We start from the raw sequence: 26,644 nt of genomic DNA on the forward strand, positions 1-26,644 counted from the left end.
CGATGAAGGAAGCGCAATAAACCTAATAACAAAAAAGGCCTACGAAAGCCTAGGAGGAGACCTAGCGGAACTAAAACGAAACGCCACGCCTGTGGTAGGATTTGGGGGCTTGCCAATTAAGCCCAACGGAACAATTACACTCGATGTCAAGCTAGGAAGGACAAGGAAAAGCGAGGAATTACCTACACGGTTTAGCGTCGTAGAAATCGATCTGCCATACAACGCGATACTGGGGAGACCTTTCCTCCACGACTCAGCCGCCCTGACGAGCATAAAGGCGCTAACCATGAAGATACCGACGAAACAAGGAATTATCACGATACAAGGAAACCGAGCCGAGGCGAAAAAGTGCTACGAACAAGCAATAAAAGAATCAGGCGAAGCAATGGCAATAGAAGAAATCCTTAATCACGACATCGAAGAAAAAGAAACAGCACCCGAAGGCGAAACAAAGAAACTCCAACTCGACAAGGAAAAAAGAGTAAATCTCGGCGCAAACATGAACCCAAAGATCGAAAGCGAAATCACGGCCATGCTGAAAAACAACGTCAAAACCTTCGCTGCAAACGCATCAGAAATAGTCGGAATAGACCCCCAAGTCATTACTCATGATCTAAATGTAGCAGAAGCGGCGAACCCAGTGAAGCAAAAGAAAAGGAAGTTCTCGGAAGAAAAACAGAAAATAATCGCTGAAGAAGTAGAAAAATTGGAGAAAGCAGGATTCATACGAGAAGTCCACTACCCTGAATGGATAGCTAACGTAGTTATCGTAAAGAAAGCCAACGGGAAAAACAGAATGTGTGTGGATTACACCGATCTAAACAAAGCGTGTCCTAAAGATAGCTACCCTCTCCCAGATATCGATCAACTCGTGGACTCTACTGCTGGACACGCGATGTATAGCCTAGCCGACGCAGCTCAAGGCTACCACCAAATTCAGATGAAGGAGCAAGACCATGAAAAAACTTCATTCATCACGGAGGGAGGAACTTACTGCTACACGGCAATGCCTTTCGGCTTGAAAAATGCTGGAGCAACATACCAAAGACTTATGAATTTCATGTTCAAAGACGAGATAGGAAAGCGAGTCCAGGTGTATGTAGACGACCTAATCATCAAGAGCGAGAAGGAAGAAACCCATGCAAGAGATCTTGAAGAAACATTCAACATACTGAATAAGTTTGGAATGAAGCTGAACCCCGACAAATGCACGTTCGGCGTACAAGGCGGGAAATTCCTGGGATTCATGATATCTCAAAGAGGAATAGAGGCGAACCCCGAGAAGATCAAAGCAATTATGGACATGAAGGCACCAAGAAGCATAAATGAAGTTCAAAAACTCAACGGGCGAATCACAGCACTCGGTAGATTCATGTCTTGCTCAGCAAAAAGATGCTTGCCTTTCTTCAAAGCCCTCAAAGGAACACAAAAATTTGAATGGAATGAAGACTGCGAGAACGCTTTTGAAGAAATAAAGAAGTTCCTCGTCACCCCTCCATTGCTAAGCAGACCGCTGAAAGGGGAGACACTATACCTATACATCAGCACCACGCACGAGACCATCGGGACAGTGCTGGTAAGGGAGGAAGATAACGAGATGAAGCCAATCTACTACATTAGTCGAGTCCTGAAGGGTGCGGAGACACGATACCCCGAGATCGAAAAAATGGCACTTGCCGTACTGACCACAGCTAAAAAGCTGAGATACTACTTCCAAAGTCACAACGTTGTGGTAAGAACAAATCAACCATTGCGAAAGGCGATCCAACGACCAGAAACCTCCGGAAGATTAGTCCACTGGTCCATCCAACTCAGCGAACACGACATAAGATACGAACCTCGCCCGACTCTGAAAGCACAAGCTTTGGCGGACTTCGTAGCAGAAATAACTCCAACCGAGACTGGCCAACCCAAACCAGCCTTGGTATGGGAACTCCACGTAGATGGAGCGTCGAATGAAAAAGGAGCTGGAGCAGGAGCCATCCTCAAAGGACCCGAAAAAATCAGGATCGAATATGGAGTAAACATCCAATTCGCCGCCAGCAACAATGTAGCTGAGTATGAAGCCCTAATCGCAGGCCTCGGCCTCGCATTAGAAATAAGAACGGAAATCCTAAAGATCTATAGCGACTCCCAGCTGGTGGTAAATCAGGTCAAGGGAGAATATCAAGCCAAAGAAACAGGGATGATCGAATACCTGAGTCAAGTCAAAACACAGCTCCAACAGCTGGAAGCACAAGGAGGACAATGGGAAATCATTCAAATCCCGAGAGAGGAAAACACCGAAGCCGACGCCATCGCCAAATCAGCGTCAGAACTTGGAGATCTATTCACTAAAATGCAGCTAAAGGAAATTCTCGAATCACCAAGCACCAGAAAAACAGAAGTCATGGCAATCGAGGAGGCCGACTCCTGGATGACTCCACTGATCAAATATCTAGACCGCGGCGAGTTACCAACAGACAAAGTCGAAGCCATTCGCACCATCAGAAAATCTGCCAACTACTCTTTTCACAATGGAGTTCTTTACCGAACCTCATTAACTCATCCATGGTCTAGGTGTGTCTCGCCTCAGACAGGAGAATCCATCTTAAAGGAAATCCACGAAGGAATATGCGGCGCGCACGAAGGAGCAGTCACCATAGCAAGAAAAACAATACTCCAAGGATACTACTGGCCGACCATCAAAGAAGACGCAAAAGCATTAGTCAAGAAATGTGATAAATGCCAAAGACACGACAACATCAGTCGTGTACCGGCAGTGCCTCAAGGATCAATGGAAAGCCCATGGCCGTTCGCCACTTGGGGGATTGACATAGTTGGACCGTTCGAAACGGGAAAACATCAAGTGAAATTCCTAATCGTCGCAATAGAGCACTTCACAAAATGGGTAGAGGTAGCGCCTGTCGCAACCATCACCGCAGCCAAAGTAGAGGAATTCTTCAAGAACGAAGTAATATGCCGATTCGGCATACCCCACACTGTAATAGCAGACAACGGCAAACAATTCAATTGCAAGCGGTTCAAGGCATTTTGCAAAGGACTAATGATCAATTTGAAATTTACTTCGGTGGCGCACCCTCAGACAAACGGAATGACAGAAGTCACCAACCGAACCATAGCACAAGGAATAAAAAAGAGACTTTCTCAGTATAAGGAGAACTGGGCAGAAGAATTATACAGCGTTCTATGGGCATACAGAACAACTCCTAGAAAAGGAACTGGCGAAACACCTTTCAGGCTCGCCTACGGCACTGAAGCAGTAATTCCAGTAGAAATTGGTATACCCAGTATCAGAGTAAACTATCTAGAAGAAGAAACTAATGAGGCTAGAACAAGACTATGTCTAGACCTACTAGAGGAGAGAAGGGATGAAGCGGCAGCCCGAGCCGCTACATACAAGAAGCAAGCTGCAAGATACCATAACAAAAGAATGAATTTTAGAGAATTTCAAAGAGGCGATCTGGTCTTACGAAACGCGGAAGTTGGCAGAGGAAACGCAGGAGTAAAGAAAATGCAAGCTAATTGGGAAGGCCCCTTCATCATAGAAGAAGCTACTGGCAAAGGCGCATATAGACTAAAGACAATAACTGGGTCCATGGTACCCAGATATTGGAATGTAGAACACCTGAGAAAGTATTATCAATAAATTCATGGCTTGTACTTATTTCCATTTTTGAAATAAAAGGCGATTTGGCGAAACAAACCTTATAGGCTCGCTCGAGACCTAATACATACAATTTAACAAGAGTCGTTTGAATCTTAGTTAAAAAAATAATTTAGACTCGTCCGAGTCAAATAAATAAAAGGATCCATTCGGACCTACAAATAAATTACACCAGCAGAAGTTTAGATTAACTTCTCAAAATAAAAAACGAGTTTAGATTAACTCTACAACTAAAGAAAAGCAATGGTCAAAAGATCATTATATTAACAGAAGCAAAATTACAAAGGATCCGCCTACGATCCAATACAAAAATAAGGCAAAAGCAAAAAAATACAAAAAAGAAGAAAACAAAAATTAAGCCTTCTTCAGAGCATCTTGTTTCTGCTTATCAAGCTTCGCCTTCACCTCCTTCGCCAAAGAAGCAGGATCCAACTGATTGACTCCAGAAAGATCGACGCCTGGATTCTGCTCCCGCAGCTTTGCCCCGATCGCCAACCGGTACTGAGTCATGACTTGGGAATAAAAGCTCCCAGAGTCACCCAATCGCCGGCGGAGACGCTCCTCTTCTTTCTTCAGATCATCCCTCTCCTTAGTGAGAGCACCTGAAGAAGACTGTAGAGACTCGACTTCCTCGGACAAAGTTCGAACCCGAGCCTCTAAAGCGGAAATCTCCCGAGTCTTGGCAGATACGGAAGACCTCAGCTGCTGGATCAGACCAGTCGCCTCGCCAGCCTCCTCCTCCATCTTCTGTCTCTCGGAGAGCCAGGATTCGGAATCCTTCTGAAGCTTCTTCAGTTGATCCACCGCATCCCTTCGGCGGCGCTCCAAAACAGCGATGGACTGGACCACCTGAGAAAGAAAGCAACAAATAAGAAAAAAAGGAGAAGCAAATCATAATATAAAACAAAAAAAAAAAAAAAAAAAAAAAGCATACCGAAAAACCGCCGAGACAGGCGAACTCGGCCAAATTATCGCCATGTTCGCGATCAATGGACTCAATGTCCTCTTTTATCATAATATTCTCCATGCAAGCATGAAGAATGGCGACGTTTGAAAGTCGAGGCGGATCTTGTGCGTCCGCCCAAGCCGCAAACCGAGGTGCCTCCTCGATAGACACCCCAGAAGATTTCTTCTTCTTGGGACGCTTGGCAGAAGCTCCAGCCTGGTCCTCAGCAGGACGTTTCTGACCACTGGTAGGCAACCCCTTCAGAGAAGGAGCTGATTCCTTCGAAGGAAGCAAAGGCGACTCAGAAGTCGCAGCAGGAACTTGATCGCCGGAAGCAGGACCAAGATCCACCGAATCAGGCGTTGGATCCGGTACGGCGATCGTAGACGGATTAGGAACGCCACTGGTGACCTCGCCCATATCTACAGTCATATCGACATGAAAATTGTCAAGCAAATGTTCAAGAGAAGTCGACATCCTACAAAACAAAAACATAACAACAAAAGATTAGAAAAATACCTTCTAAAGGAAGACCCGCCAAAAGTATTTCACGGCGACTCAAATACTGTTCTAAAAGAACGCTGTACTTGGGCTTATCAAAACGACAATCCGACAGCAAAGACAGGGCGAAGTCCTTCTCCCCATCATCCAGATCAGGTACATTAGTAAGCGAAACCTTACTAGAAGTAAAACTCCGCGAAAAAGAGGAGAAAGAAGAGTGCTGAACCAAGAAAAACTTAGGGGTCCAACCCTTCAAAGAAGAAGGAAGACTAAAAAGAGATCGATTCGGTCGACCACCAGCAAAAATAAATTCCTCACCCTTTCGGCGGGAGAAAACATAAAAATAATTAAAAAGAGCAAGCGAAGGCTCCTGCATCCGAACCCTACACGATTCCATAAAAGAACAAAGAAGGCGAATCGCGTTCGGATGCAGTTGACCCAACGGAACACCTAAATTATGACAGACCTCTACGATTAAAGACTCTAAGGGAAACCTAAGACCCGCTAAAAGCTGTTCATGAAAAATTACTATCTTAATAGGCGAATCGGTGCTATGATTCGCCCGATACGATTTTGCCGGTCTCAGAATAACATACGACTCAGGAAAGTTAAATTCCTCGGCATAACCAAGTATCTGCTCTCTTGACAAGGAGCTCCGGGTATATTCTAGCTCGTCACGAGCACCCTTCGCCCCCTCAGTTACTTCTGACATTTTAAAATTTTTTAAAATGGGGGGGAAACACGGAATGATGATGAAATTAAAACTCTAAAAGATCAAAAGAAAAGAAAAGACGAAGAACAAGACGAAGAACAAGAAGAACAGAAGGAATAAAATCAAAACTGAAAAACTACCAAGAAATTAAATTAGAGAAAAGGTAAAATACCTCGCAAGCAAATACGCAGGATCAAAAGAAAGGTAAGGAGCAACTTGAAAACGAGGAATCTTGACAGCAGAAGAAGGAAACCAACAGAAAGCTTGAAGAAATCGAAGGTTAGCAGTTGCAGAGAAAGCAAAGGTTGAAGAAGAAAGAAAATGAAAGAAAATGAGCAATTATATAGCCTGAACCAAAGAAACTGAAAAGACGAGATCCCATAAATTACAAATAAGGACCAACTAATAACGCACGAAGACACTTGTCATTCATCCAGTCATAACCCTTTACTGATGGACAACACGTGGCAACGCAGAATCTTACTAAAGATGAAACGTCGCCCACAAACATATGAAACGACTCGCCCGTATAAAAGAACTCAGCTCCAAAAGAGCTAAAATCCACTAAGGCATAAATGCCAAACTACTTCAGCTCACTTGCGGGGGGGCTAATGATGGATACCGAATCCTATTGTAAGTATAATGGAGCCGAGTCGCAGGAGATCCACTCTCAAACGATACCGGACTCCCCCTGAAGATCAGAAGATATGAAGGAGATGCCGAATCTCTTAAGATTCGGTGACATGCTAATAAAGACCGAATCCCACATGATCCGCCGAAAGCGCGTCAGGTCCGGGATTCGGATAATCGACTAATTATGGAAGTGTTGTCCTATTCGGACACAAACACTACATATGGAAGGATAAGCTCTACTTTAGGAAGATAAGACTATTTAGGAAGACGTTCCTAAATAGGACTCTTATCAGATTAAGGTAGATCCCGACAAATCAGGAGAATATCTACGATACGGCCGAATCCCTACAAAGTAGGATTCACCTGCCTAATACAACTCTACTAGGTATATTCGACTACTATAAAAGGAGCACGAGGTATGCCTAGAATCACAATTACATTCATATACTCAAAACGCTGCTCAAAGCTCTAGACTGACTTTAGCATCGGAGAGTTAATCGGACAACCACCGTCCGGTTAGCTTCTACCCTGTTTTGCAGGTTCACTCACCGGTTCAGAAGGCAGACTCCATCAATAATACATTATCGTTCAGTATAAATTTCAATTTAATATAGCTAGCAGAGTCAATGAATTGTTAGTGAAATGTGAAAGTATAATATTTAAAGCTGCTTACATATAAAAGATAACGTTCTTTTTAGAAGGAAAAAGACTAGAAATATGATTTTAGATATGCTTTGGAATAAATAATTATCCTATGATCTAAACTCTTTTTGATTTATTAATTTAGTGTATTAACTTCTATGTGACTAAACCTGCTAATATATTTTTAAATTTTTTAGTAACCTGATCATATTAGCCTCAATGAAACATCGATCATGTAAAATTATATTCTAAAATGAGTTTATTGGTAGAATTCAACTTTTAAAAAAAATGTATAGTTCGCATCTTGTTAAAATATTTTAAATTTAATTTTGCATTTTGACAACTGAGACATTTTGACATTATACGATCCAAAGAAAAATCTCTATTATATCAGTTAGAACTTAGAAGCATTACCATTTTAATACTTTCTTTGTAAATTTAGCATCTAGTTTAACCCAAAAATAATCAGACACTAAAATGGCAATATAATTCAAACATCAATAATGCAATTATTCATTTCTAAAATTCACGTGTTCTTATGTAAAACAATTGATCTATTGGATATGAACCATTTTGATCAGCAACCGTTAAGCTAAAATAACTTGACATTTCAAAAATAGAACAAATATTTTTAAAGGTCCAACCACTAAACAAAATCTTTCTCCAAGTGACACAAAAAAGGAGATGAAAATATGGCAAAATACTCGGGGAACGTATAAAAAGAAAGAGTTATTACATAAGGATCTTATTTGCTCGTCACATGGAATAATCGTATGCTCGATCGATTATACGACTCCAAGTAAGGAAGCAAATCAAATGGTCTTTGTGTTTCAGTTATGTCTTCGATTGTTAGGTTAGACTGCTCAGCAAGTTGTAGAAAACAATTGAAGGTGTCAATATTGCGAACGACACAAGCAATATAAGCCACACAGCTTTTCTTTTGTGCAGCCTTTGAAGAACCGTTACGGAAATTCCCAACTCTGCGAATATCTAGTTTGCTGCTACCTTGATTGGCATTGCAGCCTGATTTATCTGATTGATAGGAAACGTCACCTTCATAAGAATTGTCATCGCCTTTGCCATTGACACAATGAGCATCTAATAATAATTCCTGGTGATAGTTGTCTTTCGACATCTGAGAATGTGCTCTTGTTTGATTCAAAAGAATTACAAGTAATTGAACAAGATATGGGAGGCATGATGGATCATAAATTATATCTGCACCTAACCTGTAACAAAAAATATGTATGACGTGTTTAGTAACTGAGGCCACTAAGTTGAACAATTAAGTCCCTTAACACTACCAGATAGTTATGAATCAAAATTTAGGTACCGTGCTGGGTGTGAAGAAAATTATGGTACCATTAGTCAAAAATTAAATTGGTAGATAAGTACAGTACTCACACAATGTCAGGCATGAATTCCTGAAGCTCTTTTCTAGTTGCAGATTCCCATGGTAAATGAATGCATTTCACCTGAGATTTATTGTCCATTTCATCTGTTACCTGCTGTCTGTATAATAATTTCTTTAAATCATTGACATGACTCTGATCTCTATCTAATTTCAACAAGCATAAAGAAATTAATTTGACTGTTTGGAACCAGCCCATGCCAAGCATTGAGTTTCAGTTCCATATATGAATTCCGTAAACAAGGCAAACAATCTTTTAGTTAGTTCAGCAAATCTCTGGCACATTCTACGACTATCCAATGCACTTAGGGTGTACAAAAATGAAGTGCAAGATTCATTAGTTCAGAATTCCAAAAAATTTGTAAATGAATATAGTTTGAATTTGATTTATTAGGAATTCATCTAGTAACTCTAATTTTAAGTTTTGCAGAATTGATCATGTTTACATTAAATGATTTATTAAATGAATCTATTTGCAAATGAAATCGAGTTTTAAAGTAGAAATGAACCAACTAAAAGATCGGTAAATAATGCATTGATCAACTTATTGATATTACAGATTATGTATGTAAAAGTTAATCTTTCAGTAACTAATTAATTGTGACGATTGTATCATCTCAAACAATTAGCCGGCTAACAAGAATACGGAGGCAGAAATAGAACTTTCATAACTTACGAATATATAGGGGGAACAATACTCACCATATGCATATTTTGCATAGTTTCTTCTGGTATGCCAGTGTCAGCTCTCAGCTGGTTCAACTCCAAATTGAGCTTCATGTTAGCTAAAGTTGTCAAGTCACCATCACTTAATATAACCTGCATCACAAACACAAATTTTCAACTCCATTCTTATAATATAAATTAAATAATTAACACAATACAATTGAGGATAAAACACGTTAGCTGCCCCATCTTGGCAGTAGAGCTTTTAGGTAAGATATTTCAGGTTACATAATAGCCCTACACATGACATACCTTGGAAGCTTTCACACGAGAAAGGCAAATTCCAACCAATCCAACACCGGAACCAATCTGCATATTTTCTTGGGTAAGCCTAAATACTTGAACAGTGTAAAATTGAAAGGGAAAAAACAACGTCTTGCTAACATCAAAGGTAGAACAAAAGACAATTAGGATAAAGTTGGAATATTGAATAAGTTGAAGGAAGGAAATGTCATGTTACAGTGATGATTAAACCTTTAAGTCAGATAGTAATATTAGACAGCAGTGAAGAAAGTAATTGATCATGTATGTTACCTCAAAACATGTTTTATTCAAGAATATGTCTGGAAAAGAAAGTATAAACTCGGAGAGATATAAACTTGAAGGCCAAACCGAACACCTGTATAAACAAAGGCAACATGAACTCGTGAGACTCATTTTATGCACACGCCATATTTCTTCATTTTTAAAGCAGATATAACTAAACAGAGAAGCATACTAGTGCATACCCTGTGTCTCCTTCGAGCAAGTTGAGTGAACACTGCAATGGAATCACCAGTTTTCTTGACTTGAGATAGCTCAAAGACTCTGAACCGCAAGCAGACGCCCATCACAAATTAAACAAGAGTATATAGATCCAATAAAGTAACCGAGATGACATATTTATATGCATTACCGTCATATTCAGGAAAAAGAAAAGAAATGCATTTGCAGACCCTTGCATTTCCTTTCCCTAAAATATCATCCTATACAAAGAGAGAATCAAATTAATCACTATTCCAAATACCGAGCACGACATTAACACAAGAAGAAAAATTCTTCTTCAAGCAAAAGCTTTAATTACCTTCAATGAAGTCATGTAATAACCGTATTGTTCGTATAATTCATCCAACACAGTAGTGCCATGGCTTGATTCAATCTCTAAAATAAGCTTCTTTATAAAATTCTTCAAGTAAGGCTCATTACCTTTCTCAGTCTGCAATAATAGTTCAAAAATACCGAACTCTTATCGATCATGAAAATAAATCAAATTAAAAATTACAAAAAAATAGCTTTATATTTTTATGTTATTACCATTTGAGTTATACAATAGTCCCAAATAAATCTCTGCACAGTCTCTGAAACAAATCCGCCACCACATGTTCTTCAACATAAAATCCAATCCAATCCAACCAAAGCAAACAAATTATTAAATCTATTTATCCATCAGTTTCAAGTAACTTAAAATCAAATTTATGCAATCACCGATTCTAAAATTTATAAGGTGTGATCGGAGTTTACCTTGCTATGGATATTAATGAATTGGTCGGCTCCATCGCGAGGAATGCAGAGACCAAGTGGAGGCCGGGTGCGACCTTCGGGTCAAGCTCCGGCTCCGCCATGGTTTGTCGCCTTTAGGTTTTTCTGAATTAAAATCGACAAACTGAGTTGGGCGCCGTGCACGACGGCGGTATAACTTTAATGCCACGTCATCACAAAACGTTTTGCTGTCGGTCCACGTGAGCATTTGCGCCACTCAGCGTCAAATGCCATGTATTTTTTGCCACGATTCCTTACCACGTGCATGGTGCCACATGTGTTTGTCTTATTCATCGAAAGATCCACGTTTTCTGCCATGTCATCCAAGAAGCCACGTGCATTATGCCTCGTTGCTGTTTTTTTCTCGGTAGTATAAAAAGAAAAAAGCTGAGTTTTTTTTTTTATTTTTTTTTATCAAAGATAGAATTACACTACGTTAGGTGTTAGTTGTCAGTGTTAAATTTTCAGGAAATATAGTTTTTTCAGCCCACTGGCTGGCAGAGGGGTGGGTCGAACCCACACCCTCATGCAGATGCATAGTGAACTGTGGCCAACCGGGCCAACAGTCACTTGCGAAAAAAGTTGAGTTAAACCGCAAGGTTTCATCTGTACGCTTCTTCTTCAAATTCCCGCCAATTGAAAAAGAAAAATTCAAAAAGAAGATTCTGTTTGGCAGAGAAAATAACTGATTCACTGGTAACACAAATTTCGTGATCTAAAGCCGTGATCTAAAGCTCCAAATGCCTGAAAAACGTTTCTATTTTTTTCTCTAGCTGCTGCTTGCTTTATCTGCACTATTTCTCTGAACTGATTAAATTTTCTCGGTATCCAAACAGAGACGGTTTTGAAGTACAGAACTATTTTTATTTGTTATATTTTGCTCAGCTTAGAGCACAACTGTCATTGTTTCAATATATTATAGCTACGATATTTGTTTTTCTATTTTCTATTTTTGTTTTGTTAATTTTGTTATGAATTTTGAACTGAATAATCAATCTGCAGATCGCGGCGGTACATTAAATCAAAGGCGATGACGAATATAACGGTGTGTTGTCGGTTCAGGCCATTGAGCTCAAAAGAGAAGAAAGTAAACGGCGATAGCGTTTGCATTCGCAGTATGGACACTGAAACTTTCATTTTGAAGGTTTGAACATTCTTCTATCCGATATTTTATTTCTTTTTTTATCTGTTTTAAAATCCCTATATGATAAAAACAATTGAATGTTGTGGTGATTTGTATTTCGTGTTGAATTGATAGGATGATAAGGAAGAAGAATGTGTGTTTAGTTATGATAGAGTGTTCTATGAGGAATCTCTGCAATCTGATGTGTATCAATTCATTGCTCTCCCTATTATTCGAGGTATATGTTTATTGTTAATCAAAAAATCATACAAGTAAATTCAGTTACTGAATTTCGTTTCGTCGTATAAATGCTTTAATGATGAAACCTGAAGCAGGTGCTGTTAATGGAATAAATGGCACAATCATCACTTATGGACAGGTTAGATGTTATCTGTATCTTATGTGAATTCTTTAAAGATTGGATTTAATGTCTTTGAATAATCTATTCTTAGCATTTATCACCAAACAGATTTTATTTCGGAACTGAATTTTTGTTTATGAGTATATTCAGCCAGTGATGAGGGATGAACATGATGATAAGCATTTTAAGACTAGGAGAAGCATCAATTAGGCCTTTTTGTGATCGTGATTGGAAATTTACATATCCTAGGCTGTATTTTGAATAACCTTTAACTTGCAATAATTTTGCTTTACACAATACATTTGGCAGAATTTCTTCACAAGTTTTATCTTCATATGTTTGTGATGAATGCTGTTAATCTTTCTTACGTTTTCTTTTGTTCAATAATCAACAGACTGGAGCTGGGAAAACGTATAGCATGGAGGTATTATGAAGATCACATACATCTATTCCAAAAGTGATGGCTTATTGCTTTAGATATTTAAGATAAACAATAAGCACATTGAAACTTGTTGTGTTCATCAGGGGCCTAGCATCTTAGGACGTGATGAGCTGAAGAAAGGATTACTCCCAAGAGTAGTAGAAGGGCTATTTGAGTGTATCAAATCTGCTGATGATTCAGCCAAGTTTACGATCAAGTTGTCTATGGTTAGTATGATGTGCAAGTGGTTAGCATCAATATGATTATCAGTCAAACTTACTACTTTGTAAATGTGTTTTTCTTGCGTTTTTAGGTAGAAATATATATGGAGAAAGTCAGGTGAGTGTTCTCACTTTCCCATTTACAATCTAACATTAATAGACCTTCCAACTCATCTTTGAATGTCCATTTCTTAATACATGATGGAAAGTGACCTTGCAGTAGATCTGATTAATTGTTCAAACACATTCTCATTACTGAAATGCTAGTGCTTTCTGTTTCATAGGGATCTATTTGATTTATCAAAGGACAATATATTGATCAAGGAGAGTAAAGTACAAGGCATAGTGCTCTCTGGAGCAACAGAGGCGAGCAAATTTCTTGCAGTACTTTTTATGTTTAATCTATGTTATGATATAGAGCTAGCAAAAATTCAACAACTGTTCTTGCATTTCCATTGTTTTTACTTTTAATTGAATAATTGAAAGTTTGAATTGATGCTGTTGAACTCCTCTAGCCCATTCTTACATGAAAATGTGGCTGTTCTCAGGAACTAAATATTCAGTATAAGCAATAGGACTTCATGTCTCCATCTATAGTAACAGCATCCATGCTTTTTAATTTTGAACTTCTTGTCCCGCTAAATATTGAACTCATTTTAAAGCACCGAAATGGCATTGTTTAACATTTCAAACTGAGATAGTTTATTATCTCAGCACTTATGTATTTATCACTTGTTTACTCATTTGTGAATGCCTTTTGTTTTTACTTTTCTAGATTTCTATTTCAGAACCAATGGAAGCCTTACAGAGCTTATCTGTAAGATACGAATTTCCATATAACTTTTTCTCCATTTTCTGGTAAACAGCCCTGCTTCTAATGTAGCTTGATATTTGCAGAATGGGATACTTAACAGGGCAGTTGGAGAGACTCGTATCCTTTTTCTTTATTATCAGACTTTGGACTTATTTTTCCTTGTTGATGCCATTTGCATGGAAGAGTTTTATATAAACACATCATCCACTTTTTTCAATACCTTTCCTGTTGAGATTGTTGCGGCAAGTATTTATGCATTACTTTTCCTTAGATACTTAACATGTGTAGAAATGAACATGGCGAGCAGTAGAAGTCATTGTATCTACATATTCACAGTTCAGCAAGCTCTTGCAGATAAGCGGTAATTTTTTTTAAAATGGTTTTCATGCTTTTGATCAAGGCTTCACTTGAATTTAAATTCAATGTTTTTTTGGGCTGTTGGCAGGACAAAAACTGGAAAAGTGATTCTTGTGGACTTAGCAGGGTCAGAGAAGGTGGAGAAAACTGGAGCTGAAGGGAATTTTCTTGAAGAAGCCAAGACTATTAATAAATCCTTATCAGCCCTAGGAAATGTTATAAATGCTCTAACATGTGGCGCAGCAACCAAAGGAACACATATCCCTTATCGTGATTCTAAGCTCACTCGGCTTTTGCAAGATTCTCTTGTTAGTTTTTTTTTCTCTGTCCAATGCATTTGAATTTTGATCATACAGTTTAATTAAAAACAATTTGTCTTGGAGAAAAACAAATTTGAATGAAGAATTTTTTTTCCTCATCGTGCAGGGGGGTAACTCTAGGACTGCATTGTTGTGTTGTTGCTCCCCAAGCCCTTCAAATGCAGCAGAGACTCTATCCACTCTTCGCTTTGGCTTAAGGTTCGCAAAAAATCCTGATATTTTGGTATATAGAAAGGAAAATTAGATGCAAGCAAAGAAATCGGATAAGTGAAGATCATCAGGATGTTTCATATACTGTTTTCACTTTACTGCATTCTTTTATATGAAATACGTTCAATCTTAACTCCAAGCTTACCTTGTTTGCAAAATATTTTCAGCAATTTAGTAATCCTCGAGTTATCTTTTAGTTGCATATGTCGTTAGAGGTTTTTATATCTATCGAGGTCTCTCTGTCACACCAAACTTACATTTTTGGATTTGACATTGCGACAGGGCAAAGCATATAAAGTCATCACCTGTGGTGAATCAAAGTGAAGATAAACTTGTCAAAAGGAACAAGACTAATGCTCCACCCAAAGATGAGTCATGTGAGAGAATTTTAGATAAGGTGAGACTTTAAGCTAGTCCCTATAGTAAAAAGGCACTCCAATACCTAGAGGAAATCATTTATCTGGAATCACATAAAAGTCCCTTTACTGCTCAGCTTTTTTCAGTTATCTAAATGGACTCATTTTACGTAGTTGAGGGAAAGAATGGATGATGAAGATGTGGAGTTACTAGAAGAGTTATTCATACTGGAGGGAATAATATTTGATCCTAATTCAGTTGAAGACTTGGAATCAGCCTGTGAATATGATACTTTACGAACAATATGTTCATTGCAGCAGGCACTGGAAGAACTTGTATCTACTGTTGAGGAGGTAAGCAGAAACTTAAGACTTTAATTTGAGAGCAGTCTTGATAGATAAGATTTCTAGCTTTGACTATTCAACTAATTCCTGGCTGATAGCACCATGTTTTCTAAGTTTAGTCATAGATGTAAGATAATAAAAAGGTTGGAACTGGTCATATATTGTAATATCCTGAACTTCTAAGCATGTCCATGGACTGCTATTTTGGGCTTCACGAAAGTCGATAATTTGCATTTTAAGAACTAATTTCATATTCAACTAGTTTGGGAGTGTCACGAGATGTTTGATGAATTGTTAGACAGAGTGAAATATTTCATAATTGTTTCTCTAAATAGATTAAGAGCTATAAAATATATAATGTTGCAGCTAAGACGCGAAAACAAGGCTCTGAAGTCCAGAATAGCAGCTGCTGAAATGGCCAATACCGTGGACAAGGAGATTGGGGGAAATAGAAGAGTTGTGGGGAAGATTTCTGACATTGTTAGCTGCTTCGCCTCGTGGGTTGGATTATCCCCCTTTGTTTAAGATGCTGAAGTGAACCTTTGTTAATTTGGTGGTTTGTATTGCAAGGCTTTGAAGGTGTGTTTTGTGCAATCTTGCGTGTTGCTAATCAAACATCGTCCCCTTGAAGATTCCATTTAAATATAGCTATACCGTCTAAAGCACATGAGGAATTGGCCATCTATGAGTTCGATACAGTAAGTGAATTTTTTTGATTCGTATTCTACGGATTTTCTTTTTCTCTTTAGATGACAAGTTGTATATTTTAGCATTTTACTTGGAATATATTACATGGAGAAAACAGAATAATCCTGATTCACTATAATCTACCTAAGTATTAGGATTGGCTCAGTAACTTCCTATTCTAAGACGGTCCTCAGCTGAATGAGCTTGTAGTCTTTTGGTAGTTCATCATGATCTTTAATTTCCTTCTGTGCATTATTTCTCTAGCTGTTGAATGAATTGTATATTGATTTGTTCGTTCAAACCAGTATCTGTGTTCTGACCAAGACTACACAGTGTGCCAAAAATCTGTGTTCTGATGTAATTTCGTCGTCGTTTAGTGTAGTCTGCGTGCACACAACACAAGAAACTGTTTTTAGAGTACCCAACCAGCAAAAACACTGGAGAAAAGAAAAGGTAAAATAAACTTTTGCCATATATACCATATTGTTTAAACTTTGCTAGTTTAATCATGCATCGTCAAATATATTCACGATTCGTTTGGAGCATGACTAATCTAGCGTGAAACGTCTACGTGTATAAAATTTACCCTAACTGGCATATACATTGACCGCGCTCCAAACTACAAATTAATTGTGTGTGTATTTAAAATTGTTGGGTCAAATTGGTAAGGCTTAAGGATCAAAATGATATATGTGGAAAATTGGCTATATTTGTTGGTAGATATTTTGACAAAAGGAAACTATTTGGAGTAAGGTAGTGACTTAAAGTATGCCATTCGTTGAAGGGAAACTTCACCTTTTGCTTGTACATTGGTGCTCATGTTTGCCCCAATCTCTAGTGGAATTCCTCGAATTATTCTACAAATTGACCTCTAATGATACAACAAATTGCACTCATCCCTCTCAATAAGTGGATTATCTGTGTGATACTGTTTTTACTAGAGGTTTTGATTTCTGTTTTAATTAGTAAATACATTTGATTGTTGCTGTATAAGACACAACCAAAATAGAAATAAAGCAAAATGATTTTAAAACTTTACTTTTGGTTCTCATTTTTGCCTTTCTATAATTTAAAGCAAAACATTTTACTACTTGACAATGCATTATTATGCACATAAAACCCTCCATCTCTACTAGAATCTGAATTGAAAAATAGAAGTAGCCATGAAAACTATATTAAACATTTTCCAAATTTTTATCCTACTATTCGTCATTCCATCTCTAGCAAAATCAGTGAAATTTAATTACCCATCGGTTTTTAACTTCGGCGATTCAAATTCCGACACTGGTAATCTTGTTGCTGCCTATGGTTTCTTCCTTGAACCACCGTATGGACAATCTTACTTCAAACCTCCGACTGGGAGATTCTGTGATGGCCGTCTAATTGTTGACTTCTTAAGTAATTTTCTTAGCTGACATTAACCTTATAACAGCATTTCACTCATATATATGCATTCAATTTTTTATTTTGTTTTTCACTTTTATGCATGTGTACTAGGAAAGGACAAATTTGGTCCTGTCGAGACTGGTAAACATAAAAATGAATGTCTGTCTTGTCTTATTTATTTGGATCTTTCGAACAATAATAGAAAACAGAACATAAAGATAATTTTTTTTATTGATTGGAGATTCGGTGGACTTATGTGAGCTACATAATTGATTTATTCTAGGGTTATTTATACATAAAGTCTCTAATACTATACGTTTTTATAATTTGATCACATTTTTTAAAGCCGGTAAATTTACACATAAGCGACTAATTTATTAGTTAGTCGGTACACAGATTGAAAATCCGGTAAATGATTGATGATGTGAAAATCAGAGTTGGCCACATTATTCATACTTCATAATCATATAACGTATTGTTATGAAAATCTGACTTCCATACTAGCAGTCATTCACTCAATTTTCAATCCATATATCGATTTGCTAATAAATAGTAGGTGATATATATATATAAAAAAGAATGTCACTGAGTTAGAAAAATGTCATTGAGTTAGAAAAGGTCAAATGTCGTAAAAAGGCCAAACCTTTTACAAAAATTTCACAAAATCCTGACCTTTTAATTTTGTTGATGTTGGCCAAAAACTGATTATTTGGTTTCACAAAAGTCCTGACCTTCCAATTTTGTTGATTTTGGCCAAAAATGGATTATTTGGTTTCACAAAAATCCTGACCTTTCAATATATGTGCATGCCATGTAAGCGCCACATAGGCAAATTGAAATCAAATTGGGAGTTGGCTACAATTGAAACCAAATAATCTGTTTTTGGTCAAAATCGACAAAATTGAAAAGTCAGGACTTTTATGAAATTTTATGAAAGGTTTGACTTTTTTACGACATTTGGCCGTTAGAAAAATATACAAAGTTGATGAATTTATATAATAAAAACCCTTTGTCATTTTGCATGCGCCATAAAAGATAAATTATTAGTGTGGTCCTGTAAAGACTGATTATTGATAAACATAAAATCTTAATGTCTTATTTTTATTTCTTTGGACCTTCCAAACAATAAAGCAAAACTTTGAGTCTACACAAATGACCCACCACCATTGTTCTTCTTCGATGTGCGGTTGGTGAGTAAAACATCCTACTGAAAGCTACACCTTTCTTAATCTTCTTCTCTCTTGATTCCTTTTTATAACATACCCTCTTAACTCTACACCTCAAAAACCTTGCCAATGGCAACCAATAAGAACTCTATCATCCAAATCCTCACTATTCTATCCATTTCTATCTTAAAAGTACACTCCATAGATTTCAATTTCCCTGCTGTTTTCAACTTCGGAGATTCCAATTCCGACACCGGTAACCTCATTGCTGCCGGCGTCGAAACCATTAATCCACCTTATGGTCAAATTTACTTTCACAAACCCTCTGGAAGATACTGTGATGGCCGTCTCACCATTGATTTTCTTAGTAATCCTCTGTTCAAAAACTTGTCTTGCATTTGAAGTTATCACCTTTTTTCTATCTTTTGAAGTAAATTATTGATCTTTTCATGCTTTATTTTATGTGTATGTTAATTTTAGTTAGTTAAAGTAGTTTTAGTAACAATACAATCAGAATAATGTTAATTTTAAGTCCATTTTTTGATTTTTAAACTTCATATATATTCCTCTGTTTTCCTCTGTTTTTTTTAATGGATTACTGGTTTTTATTGTTTGAACTTTTGTTTTGAATGTTGTTATACTTTGATTGCAGTGGATGAAATGGATCTGCCATTCCTAAATGCATATTTGGAGTCAGTAGGATTACCGAATTTTCGAAAAGGGTGCAATTTTGCAGTTGCAGGATCTAAAATTCTTCCGGCAACTGCATCATCGGTTAGCCCTTTTTCACTGGGACTTCAAGTCAGTCAGTTCCTTCGTTTCAAGAACCGATCTCTGGAATTGATAGCCAAAGGTGCGTAAGCGAGTCTCTTAAATAAGGTAATCTACGATCATTGAAGTTTCTGAATTTATACGTTCTTATAGGTAAGAAATTCGACAAGTATCTGCCAGCAGAAGATTATTACGAGAAGGGACTATACATGTTCGATATAGGACAGAACGATCTTGCTGGTGCATTTTACTCCCAGACGTTTGATCAAGTAGTAGCGTCGATTCCTAATATTTTGGTGGAATTTGAAACTGGAGTCAAGGTTCGTTTTACCAACAAAACTTCTGTATATTTGTGAAATAAAGATCAACAATTATATTAGCTTTTTTTTTGTTTACAGAGACTATATGAACAAGGAGCAAGAAATTTCTGGATACATAACACAGGTCCCCTTGGATGCTTAGCTCAGAATGTTGCAAAATTCGGAACTGATCCATCAAAACTCGACGAGTTTGGATGTGTTAGTGGGCATAATCAAGCAGCTAAACTTTTCAATCTGCAGCTTCATGCCCTCTCCAAAAAACTACATGGCCAATATGTTGATTCAAATGTCACATATGTTGATATCTACACTATAAAATATAATCTTATATCAAACTATTCTCGATATGGTTCGTATACCTTATCTCTTCTAATATTTTCTCTTCAAAAGAAGGAAAACAGACGATGAAAATTTAAAAAATACTGATCCGGGTGAATTTGAATTTGCAGGATTTGAGCAACCAATAATGGCTTGCTGTGGCTATGGAGGACCGCCGTTAAACTACGACAGTCGGGTCAGTTGTGGGCAAACAAAGGTTTTGAATGGTACCACAGTATCAGCAAAAGGTTGCAATGATAGCACTGAGTATGTGAATTGGGATGGAATTCATTATACTGAGGCTGCAAATCAGTATATTTCGTCGCAGATACTGGCCGGAAAATACTCTGATCCACCATTTTCAGATCAAATGCCTTTCCTTCTCAATCTCAAGTTCTGAAGAGCTAATCTGCTCAATTTATTGTAATTATTTCATTCATTTCTTCTTCGGCAACTAATCGCAAGCTGTGATAAATGATGTACTAACAATTTGAAGTAAAATCAGACAATGAAAATTAATATTACTACACATGTTTGAGTTAGTCAACTCAAATTGACATGACTATTTTTTTTCCTCATGGTGGTCATCTTATGATAAAATCAAAACAATAATTTCACAACCATTAGATAAATTATTGTTCCAATACAAATTCCATAAACCCAAGCCAATTTCTGTCCTAATCCTCTGATATGCCAAGGCTCTGATCTATATTGCACGGAAATGAAAATGCTGAAATGGAAAATCTTGAAACAGAATACCGCAAAATCGCAAGCATTTTTAGAAAATAGAAATAAAACGCCGAAATCGAAATTTCTACAGGTTTCCGTGCAACATAGTTCTTATCAACGAGCTCAATATTAACATTTGTACAAATATACGTCACCAAGTCGAGAGGCAAGTCTTAACGATAGTTATTACCTATTTCTTGGAGACATATGCATAGTACTGTGCCATGGGAACAACAAAAGCAATTACCAATAGGCCACCAACCACCAAAGTGAATTGTCCTCTCTTCTCTTCCGTCTCTTCCTTAGTTTTGAAGTTGGATTCTCGCTTACTGTCATTCAACTTGGGACCTCCAGGATCTGGAAGTCCATCAATGGCAGCTAGCAGCCTTTTGGCACTGGTAACCACTGCTTCATTGTATTTCTCTTCAGTAGCCAATACTGCAACATCATATATCTAATCAGAATGATCAAACCTATATCTTAATGCTGCTCATTATTAAACCAAATATAAATATGATCCCTTGTTCCAAATTGTATCTTGAATAGGGATGTGATCAAGTCAAGTCATCTTGCAAGCTACTTTCAATTGATTTAAAAGAATTAGGAATCGATTTAATATAAATTTAGTCAAGTTCTAGTTCGAGCTACTTGAGTCAATTGTCAAGTTGAGCTTGCATTCGAGCTATTCAAATCAATTGCCGAGTCGAGTTCGAGCATGAAGATACTTTGTTTGGCAAGTTCTTATCGAACTTTGATCAATTTACTTTTCTATCCTTTATTATCATGCATAATAACAATAATACTCTTATTCTGAGTTTGCTTTTTAAAAATTATACAAATAATCAAGTAGAGCTCAAATCTCAATTATTCTACTGAGCTCGAATTTAATTTCATTCAATAAAACTTGACTGCATTTGAGTCAAGTTCCGAATTTTTGAGCTGATCGAGTTTTAGGATAAGTATTTTGATTCGACTCGATTACGCCCTAGTAGTAAACTACTCTAAGCTTTGTAGACACAGGGAACCTAAACACTTAATAACACAATCACCAAATAAAAATTGAAAAATCGAACGCATAATTACCAGGAAGATTCTCAGAAACAGTTGCATCAAGAACCTTTTCTCCAACTGCTTCAATAAATGCAGGCCCCCCAGTCACAGCTCCTTCCTTTTGGCTAGTTATAAGCACAACAATTCCCTTATTGTTACCCTCTTCAACTGATGGATACCATTTCTCAAGCACTTGGTCTGCATACTCAAAAGCATCAGCTTTACTCTGCAACACATCCAAAAAACAAACCCCAAATCAGACAAATCCATAACTCAACAAAATCAAGCAACAAAGCTATAATCTTTCAATAGTTAATGACTTACAGTAAGCTTTCTAACAGTGATAAAATTGATCTTGAAATTCTTTCTAGCTTCCAAATCAGACAAAAGCTGCTTAAGATCAGTCTTAGTGACTCTACTAAGAACATTGGCATCATCAACAATGTAAGAATCCTTTGGTGGGCCTTCATTAATGACATCAAATTCAGAAGCTAAAGCATTTCCATTGAATAAAACAGGGCTAAAATTAAGAGCTAATGAGAGGGCTACTGCTGCCAAGCCTTGCTGAGCATGAGTTAACCAGTTTTTGGATACTGGTTTAAAAGATTGGTTCTTTAGGGTGCAATTTATGGTTTTAGAGAGAGTGAGTGAGTTGGGTCGGAGTTGGATTGAAGGTGGCAAGTGGGGTTTTGGAGGGGAAGGTTTTGGGTTGAAGAGAGGGGATATAGAGTGAGAGGAGAGTAAAGTTTCCATTGGAGAGAGAGCAACAGAGGAAATATGGTGAAGAGAAGAAAGGAAATAATAATATCATTTTGGTTTCTCTTTGGTTTCAAATTTTTTTTGGGTGGCTTGGATTAGTTTTGTTGTGGATTGGATGGGTCAATTTTTGAAGTGGATAAGGTTTCTTAGCCATGGAAAACCTTAAGGATAATTTGGTCTTTTAGAACTAAGTAGTTTGGATGTGAACTAGATTATGAAATAAATGTGAAAATAATAATTTTTAATTAAAAAAAAAGAGTATGCAATTAGATTTTGCTATAAAAATTGTTATGTGATTATTTTTAATAGATATAAGTAACTAATATTTTTAAAATTAAAATATAAATTAAATTACAAATTTTAGCAATGCTTTATAATTATAAAATAAATTTTAAATTTTACAATATTAAACACGAACTATTAGTTATATACAATTGGCAACACTCAATTATTTTTTGACAAAAAATATTGATTTGAACATTAGTATATATATTTTTGCTACATTTACATCAATATATTTTATCAGTAAATTATTTAGTATTTTTTTCTTCGATAATTGGAGAAAAAGCGTTTGTAGGAGAAATAGAACCCACGACTTTAATAGAATGTTGCGAAATGTTTATATCATTTGAGTTATAATTCGTTGATAATTATTTAATATTTCAAATAACTACTATAAAATATTTATATATATATTTGAAAAATTGAAAAATTATTGTTTGTATTGTAATTATAAAATAGAATGTTCACTAATTAATTTTGTAACTAATCCTTCTTTAATACTCATGATTCGTGAACACCATTCCATTTTATGAAATTTCAGAAATAAAAACCCCAAGTTTACCCTCACATTATCTCCCTCCAAATTTTCAACTAACCATGAAATTCAATCTCATCAATTCTCATGGCCATTCTCCTCTCCCTAAATTCCCACACTCCAAACCCTCCCAAAATCCCAAACCCATCAATCCCCAACACCTCTGCTCTCCTAAAGAGACAATTTTTATTAAAAACCACTTCACTTGCTCTCATTTCTCTACCAATTCAACCCCAATTTGCACACTCCTTAGCTGAATCTTCTTCTCCTCCAAGACCGGGTCTTTCTGGCATTGCCAACACCAAATCTTGGTTCAAGTTCTATGGTGATGGTTTTTCCATTCGGGTCCCTCCTCAGTTTGAGGACATCATGGAGCCAGAGGTATTTTAACATTATATTACATATTGAATTATGGATGTGATACTCTTAAACTTGTCGGACACTTGCCGTTTCGGACGTGAAACTTCAATTTTAATATAGGAAACCTTAAACTGATGCCGTTTCGCCGTGTCCGCGTCCAAGTTTCCCGTTTCCCGTGTCCAAGTGTCCGGTTTCCCGTGTCCGTGTCCGTGCAACCTAGTATAGAAGTATTTATGAATTTCATATTTTTGATTATTGCTCAATGGATTTTTTTATTGTTTTTAAGGATGTAGATCTTAAATTTAGTTTGAAGATGATGTAAAGATAACATCTTGGTTTTAAGGAACGTTAATTTTGATGGTGTTGTTGATTCTTTTCATTGTTCTTAGGATTTTAATGCTGGACTATCTTTATATGGTGATAAGGCAAAGCCAAGGACTTTTGCAGCACGTTTTGCAAATTCAGATGGGTAATAAGTTTAGATCAAGCTTTGTGCCCTTAAAATTGACCTTTTATATGTTATGCTCTTCAAAACTGTGACTAATATTCTGATACTTCTTGAATTGTTCTTAATCATTTTTCATGCTTGGGTTTGAGTTTGACTATTAGATGGTTTGTTGTTTTTACAGATCAGAAGTTCTCAGTGTAGTCATTCGTCCCTCCAATCAACTCAAGATAACCTTCTTAGAGGTTCGTGCGGTGACAGGCATGGAAATTGTGCTAGTTCTTATGCATATACATTTATCATTGACAAATTGTTATTGTTATAACTGTTGAATTGTTCTGTTAGTTTGTGGCCATATATCTACTGCAGGCCTTATATATTGGTCTATGTGATGCACCGATAAGGCGATAACATTCAGGGAAAATTGCTATCTAATCCAATGTGATTTCAAGTAACATCTGCTTGCCTAGAAATTCATAATGATGTTAATATGTACTGAATGTCATAGCTCATGGTGTAATGCCACAGAACTCTCATATTTTTTAGATGTGAAGCATACAATTTGTTGAGAAGATGAGATGAGAAATACTACTCTCTGAGCTTAAATTCTGCAACGTTATGAACACAAATATATTCCATTTTACCCGCTTTTGCATGTTCTTATCAATTTTACTTGTTCCTTTTTTGTTTATTCTCCTTTCTTGGGATAAAAGGAGCTTACTTAAAGTATATGGTCAATGTATTATTGCATGCGTCCTTATACTTTACCTGGAGGTTAATCAAATTTTGGATCTAACTGACTAATTAATGCAAGGAACTTACGTGTTTTTCTTAATTTTACAGGCTAAGGATATTGCGGATTTAGGTTCATTGAAGGTGGCTGCGAGAATTTTTGTTCCAGGTTTGTTGATGCTTGAATTCCAACATTCTCGTTGTTCAGATTCTTTAACTTCTCCATTTTTATAGTTCACGGATTCCTGCCTTCTGTCTGTCAGTATTATATGAAAACACTTTTTTTGAGTTCTGTTCTAATATTTTTTATGTGGGTTTTGATTGTTCTTAAGGTGGATCAAATTTGTACTCTGCTCGAACAATAAAAATAAAGGAAGAGGAAGGTTTTAGGTAAGCTTATATTTAACTGAAATTCAAGCCTCAAGGCTGTTGAGGAAGTGGTAAATTTGTGGTGCTGAAGTAGACGGTTACTTTAGATAGACAAAAGAAATAGAAAATAAGAAGTAGCGACTGCTATAAGTGCCTCCATTTATCAACAATGGACGGACAAAAACTCTTTTTCCAATTAGATGTCGAAAATATATTTCCCCTCTCTATAAACTTCTAACTATATGACTGATAATAAATTAAATTTCAAGAAATTGAATGCAATGTCATATGCAGCTAGGTAGATAAATTTTAGTTGCATTGTTCTTTCTAATGTATGTCTAATTTATGTCCATTTCATGATTTGATTCAGAACCTATTACTTCTATGAATTCGGCAGAGATGAACAGCGCGTGGCATTAGTAGCTGCTGTTAACAGCGGAAAGGTTGGCACAGACAACTTCTTTTTCTATTCAAACATTTTAATACTATGCTTCATATTTTTGACGACTATGCGTAGCTCTTCTGGATGAAGCTATGTGTAGTGACTGGTTTACTTTATGCATACTGTCTTCAGTTGGGCGTGTTGAACATGCGTCAGAAGTCAGAACCCTGATTTTTTAGATATACCTTTATCTAGTTGTTTGCCTTTCAATTTTCCTTTATCCTATTCCACAACAGGTAATAATTGCTGGAGCAACTGCTCCAGAGTCTAAATGGGACAGTGATGGTGTGAAGCTTCGCTCTGCTGCTGTTTCGCTGACAGTTTTATAGTCCTCTGCTAATATCTTTTATTAGAGGTATGTACAATAGTTGCTTTTATATTTCTTTGTTATGCAACTAACACAATCCAATCTACTGGCCTTAGCTTCTCCAGTTATAATCGTTGCTGCCTCTCGAGTCTGGCCACTTTCGGTCAATCCTCAGGTTCCAGCTTTTGAACTGGAGAATTTACAAAATTGGAAAACCTTATGACCGTTGTCTTTGTATAAATATTAAATAAGAAGCCCACAACAACAGCATACCAAATTTTTAATAATTCTAACATGCTGCCTTTTCTTTTTCTCCCTCTTCTGGCGGGTTTCTAGAATCTTGGCTCCTGCTGCATACTTTACGCAATGCCATTGCGTTCTGAACATACCAAGCAACCAAAACAGAGATCTGTGTTTTTATACTCTTCGTTGTCTACCCTGCATCATGCTTGATGTTTGTTGGCAAAGACTGCAGCTTAGAGCTTATAGCGTGAAAATTTTGACTTGAAGACTTTTTGTCGGTTTTAAGATTGTTAAAAGCCAATTTATGTTCATCTGATTGTAGACAAATCGAATGTATATTGTTCCTTCAGCATCATACTGAAGGCGAGTTTGTATTATAAATTTTAAGTGACATTGAACTCAACTCAATTTTGAGTTAATTGAGATCAGTTTTAGTGATTGCTACCTTCCATTCTTAAA

General features: G+C 36.8%; 5 protein-coding genes across 10 annotated transcripts; 3 read left to right on the forward strand and 2 right to left on the reverse strand.

Moving 5' to 3' along the window:
• Nucleotides 1–7,688: 7,688 nt before the first annotated feature.
• LOC126673438 (uncharacterized) lies at nt 7,689–10,870 on the reverse strand. 2 transcript variants are annotated; one of them, XM_050367587.1, is made up of 10 exons: nt 10,739–10,870; nt 10,532–10,601; nt 10,302–10,433; nt 10,134–10,203; nt 9,967–10,045; nt 9,773–9,857; nt 9,491–9,547; nt 9,215–9,331; nt 8,506–8,576; nt 7,689–8,330 (listed from the first exon to the last, which is right to left on the reverse strand). In XM_050367587.1, the coding sequence occupies exons 1-10, from the start codon at nt 10,837–10,839 to the stop codon at nt 7,847–7,849; spliced, it is 1,266 nt and encodes a 421-aa protein (XP_050223544.1). In that variant the 5' UTR covers nt 10,840–10,870; the 3' UTR covers nt 7,689–7,846. The 2 variants fall into 2 exon arrangements, with proteins under 2 accessions (XP_050223544.1, XP_050223543.1); XM_050367586.1 differs by having other exon boundaries at nt 8,506–8,609.
• Nucleotides 10,871–11,340: 470 nt separating this feature from the next.
• Nucleotides 11,341–16,226, forward strand: LOC126671412 (kinesin-like protein KIN-1). Of its 3 annotated transcripts, none has more exons than XM_050365179.2 (16): nt 11,341–11,452; nt 11,759–11,900; nt 12,015–12,117; nt 12,215–12,258; nt 12,635–12,664; nt 12,766–12,888; nt 12,975–13,000; nt 13,167–13,248; nt 13,658–13,699; nt 13,780–13,813; nt 13,985–14,057; nt 14,142–14,361; nt 14,480–14,571; nt 14,866–14,980; nt 15,114–15,293; nt 15,651–16,226. In XM_050365179.2, the coding sequence occupies exons 2-16, from the start codon at nt 11,787–11,789 to the stop codon at nt 15,807–15,809; spliced, it is 1,437 nt and encodes a 478-aa protein (XP_050221136.1). In that variant the 5' UTR covers nt 11,341–11,452; nt 11,759–11,786; the 3' UTR covers nt 15,810–16,226. The 3 variants fall into 3 exon arrangements, with proteins under 3 accessions (XP_050221136.1, XP_050221137.1, XP_050221138.1); XM_050365180.2 differs by lacking the exon at nt 11,341–11,452 and adding an exon at nt 11,478–11,605; XM_050365181.2 differs by lacking the exon at nt 11,341–11,452 and adding an exon at nt 11,492–11,580.
• An 893-nt stretch (nt 16,227–17,119) lies between these two features.
• LOC126671851 (GDSL esterase/lipase At1g54790-like) lies at nt 17,120–20,710 on the forward strand. 2 transcript variants are annotated; one of them, XM_050365659.2, is made up of 6 exons: nt 17,120–17,365; nt 18,629–18,890; nt 19,176–19,376; nt 19,448–19,614; nt 19,693–19,963; nt 20,064–20,710. In XM_050365659.2, exons 1-6 carry the CDS (start codon nt 17,135–17,137, stop codon nt 20,330–20,332), a joined length of 1,401 nt encoding a protein of 466 aa, XP_050221616.1. In that variant the 5' UTR covers nt 17,120–17,134; the 3' UTR covers nt 20,333–20,710. The 2 variants fall into 2 exon arrangements, with proteins under 2 accessions (XP_050221616.1, XP_050221615.1); XM_050365658.2 differs by lacking the exon at nt 18,629–18,890 and having other exon boundaries at nt 17,120–17,369.
• Nucleotides 20,528–22,535, reverse strand: LOC126671852 (UPF0603 protein At1g54780, chloroplastic). Its single transcript, XM_050365660.2, has 3 exons — nt 22,036–22,535; nt 21,745–21,937; nt 20,528–21,099 (listed from the first exon to the last, which is right to left on the reverse strand). Exons 1-3 carry the CDS (start codon nt 22,462–22,464, stop codon nt 20,852–20,854), a joined length of 870 nt encoding a protein of 289 aa, XP_050221617.1. The 5' UTR covers nt 22,465–22,535; the 3' UTR covers nt 20,528–20,851.
• Nucleotides 22,536–23,300: 765 nt separating this feature from the next.
• LOC126671853 (uncharacterized) lies at nt 23,301–26,644 on the forward strand. Of its 2 annotated transcripts, none has more exons than XM_056105228.1 (8): nt 23,301–23,668; nt 24,037–24,116; nt 24,277–24,337; nt 24,936–24,993; nt 25,157–25,214; nt 25,564–25,636; nt 25,872–25,990; nt 26,059–26,644. In XM_056105228.1, exons 1-7 carry the CDS (start codon nt 23,375–23,377, stop codon nt 25,962–25,964), a joined length of 717 nt encoding a protein of 238 aa, XP_055961203.1. In that variant the 5' UTR covers nt 23,301–23,374; the 3' UTR covers nt 25,965–25,990; nt 26,059–26,644. The 2 variants fall into 2 exon arrangements, with proteins under 2 accessions (XP_055961203.1, XP_050221618.1); XM_050365661.2 differs by having other exon boundaries at nt 23,302–23,668; nt 26,279–26,644.

This window comes from Mercurialis annua, linkage group LG3, assembly GCF_937616625.2.
Source record: "Mercurialis annua linkage group LG3, ddMerAnnu1.2, whole genome shotgun sequence".
In the NCBI taxonomy this organism is placed as follows: domain Eukaryota; kingdom Viridiplantae; phylum Streptophyta; class Magnoliopsida; order Malpighiales; family Euphorbiaceae; genus Mercurialis; species Mercurialis annua.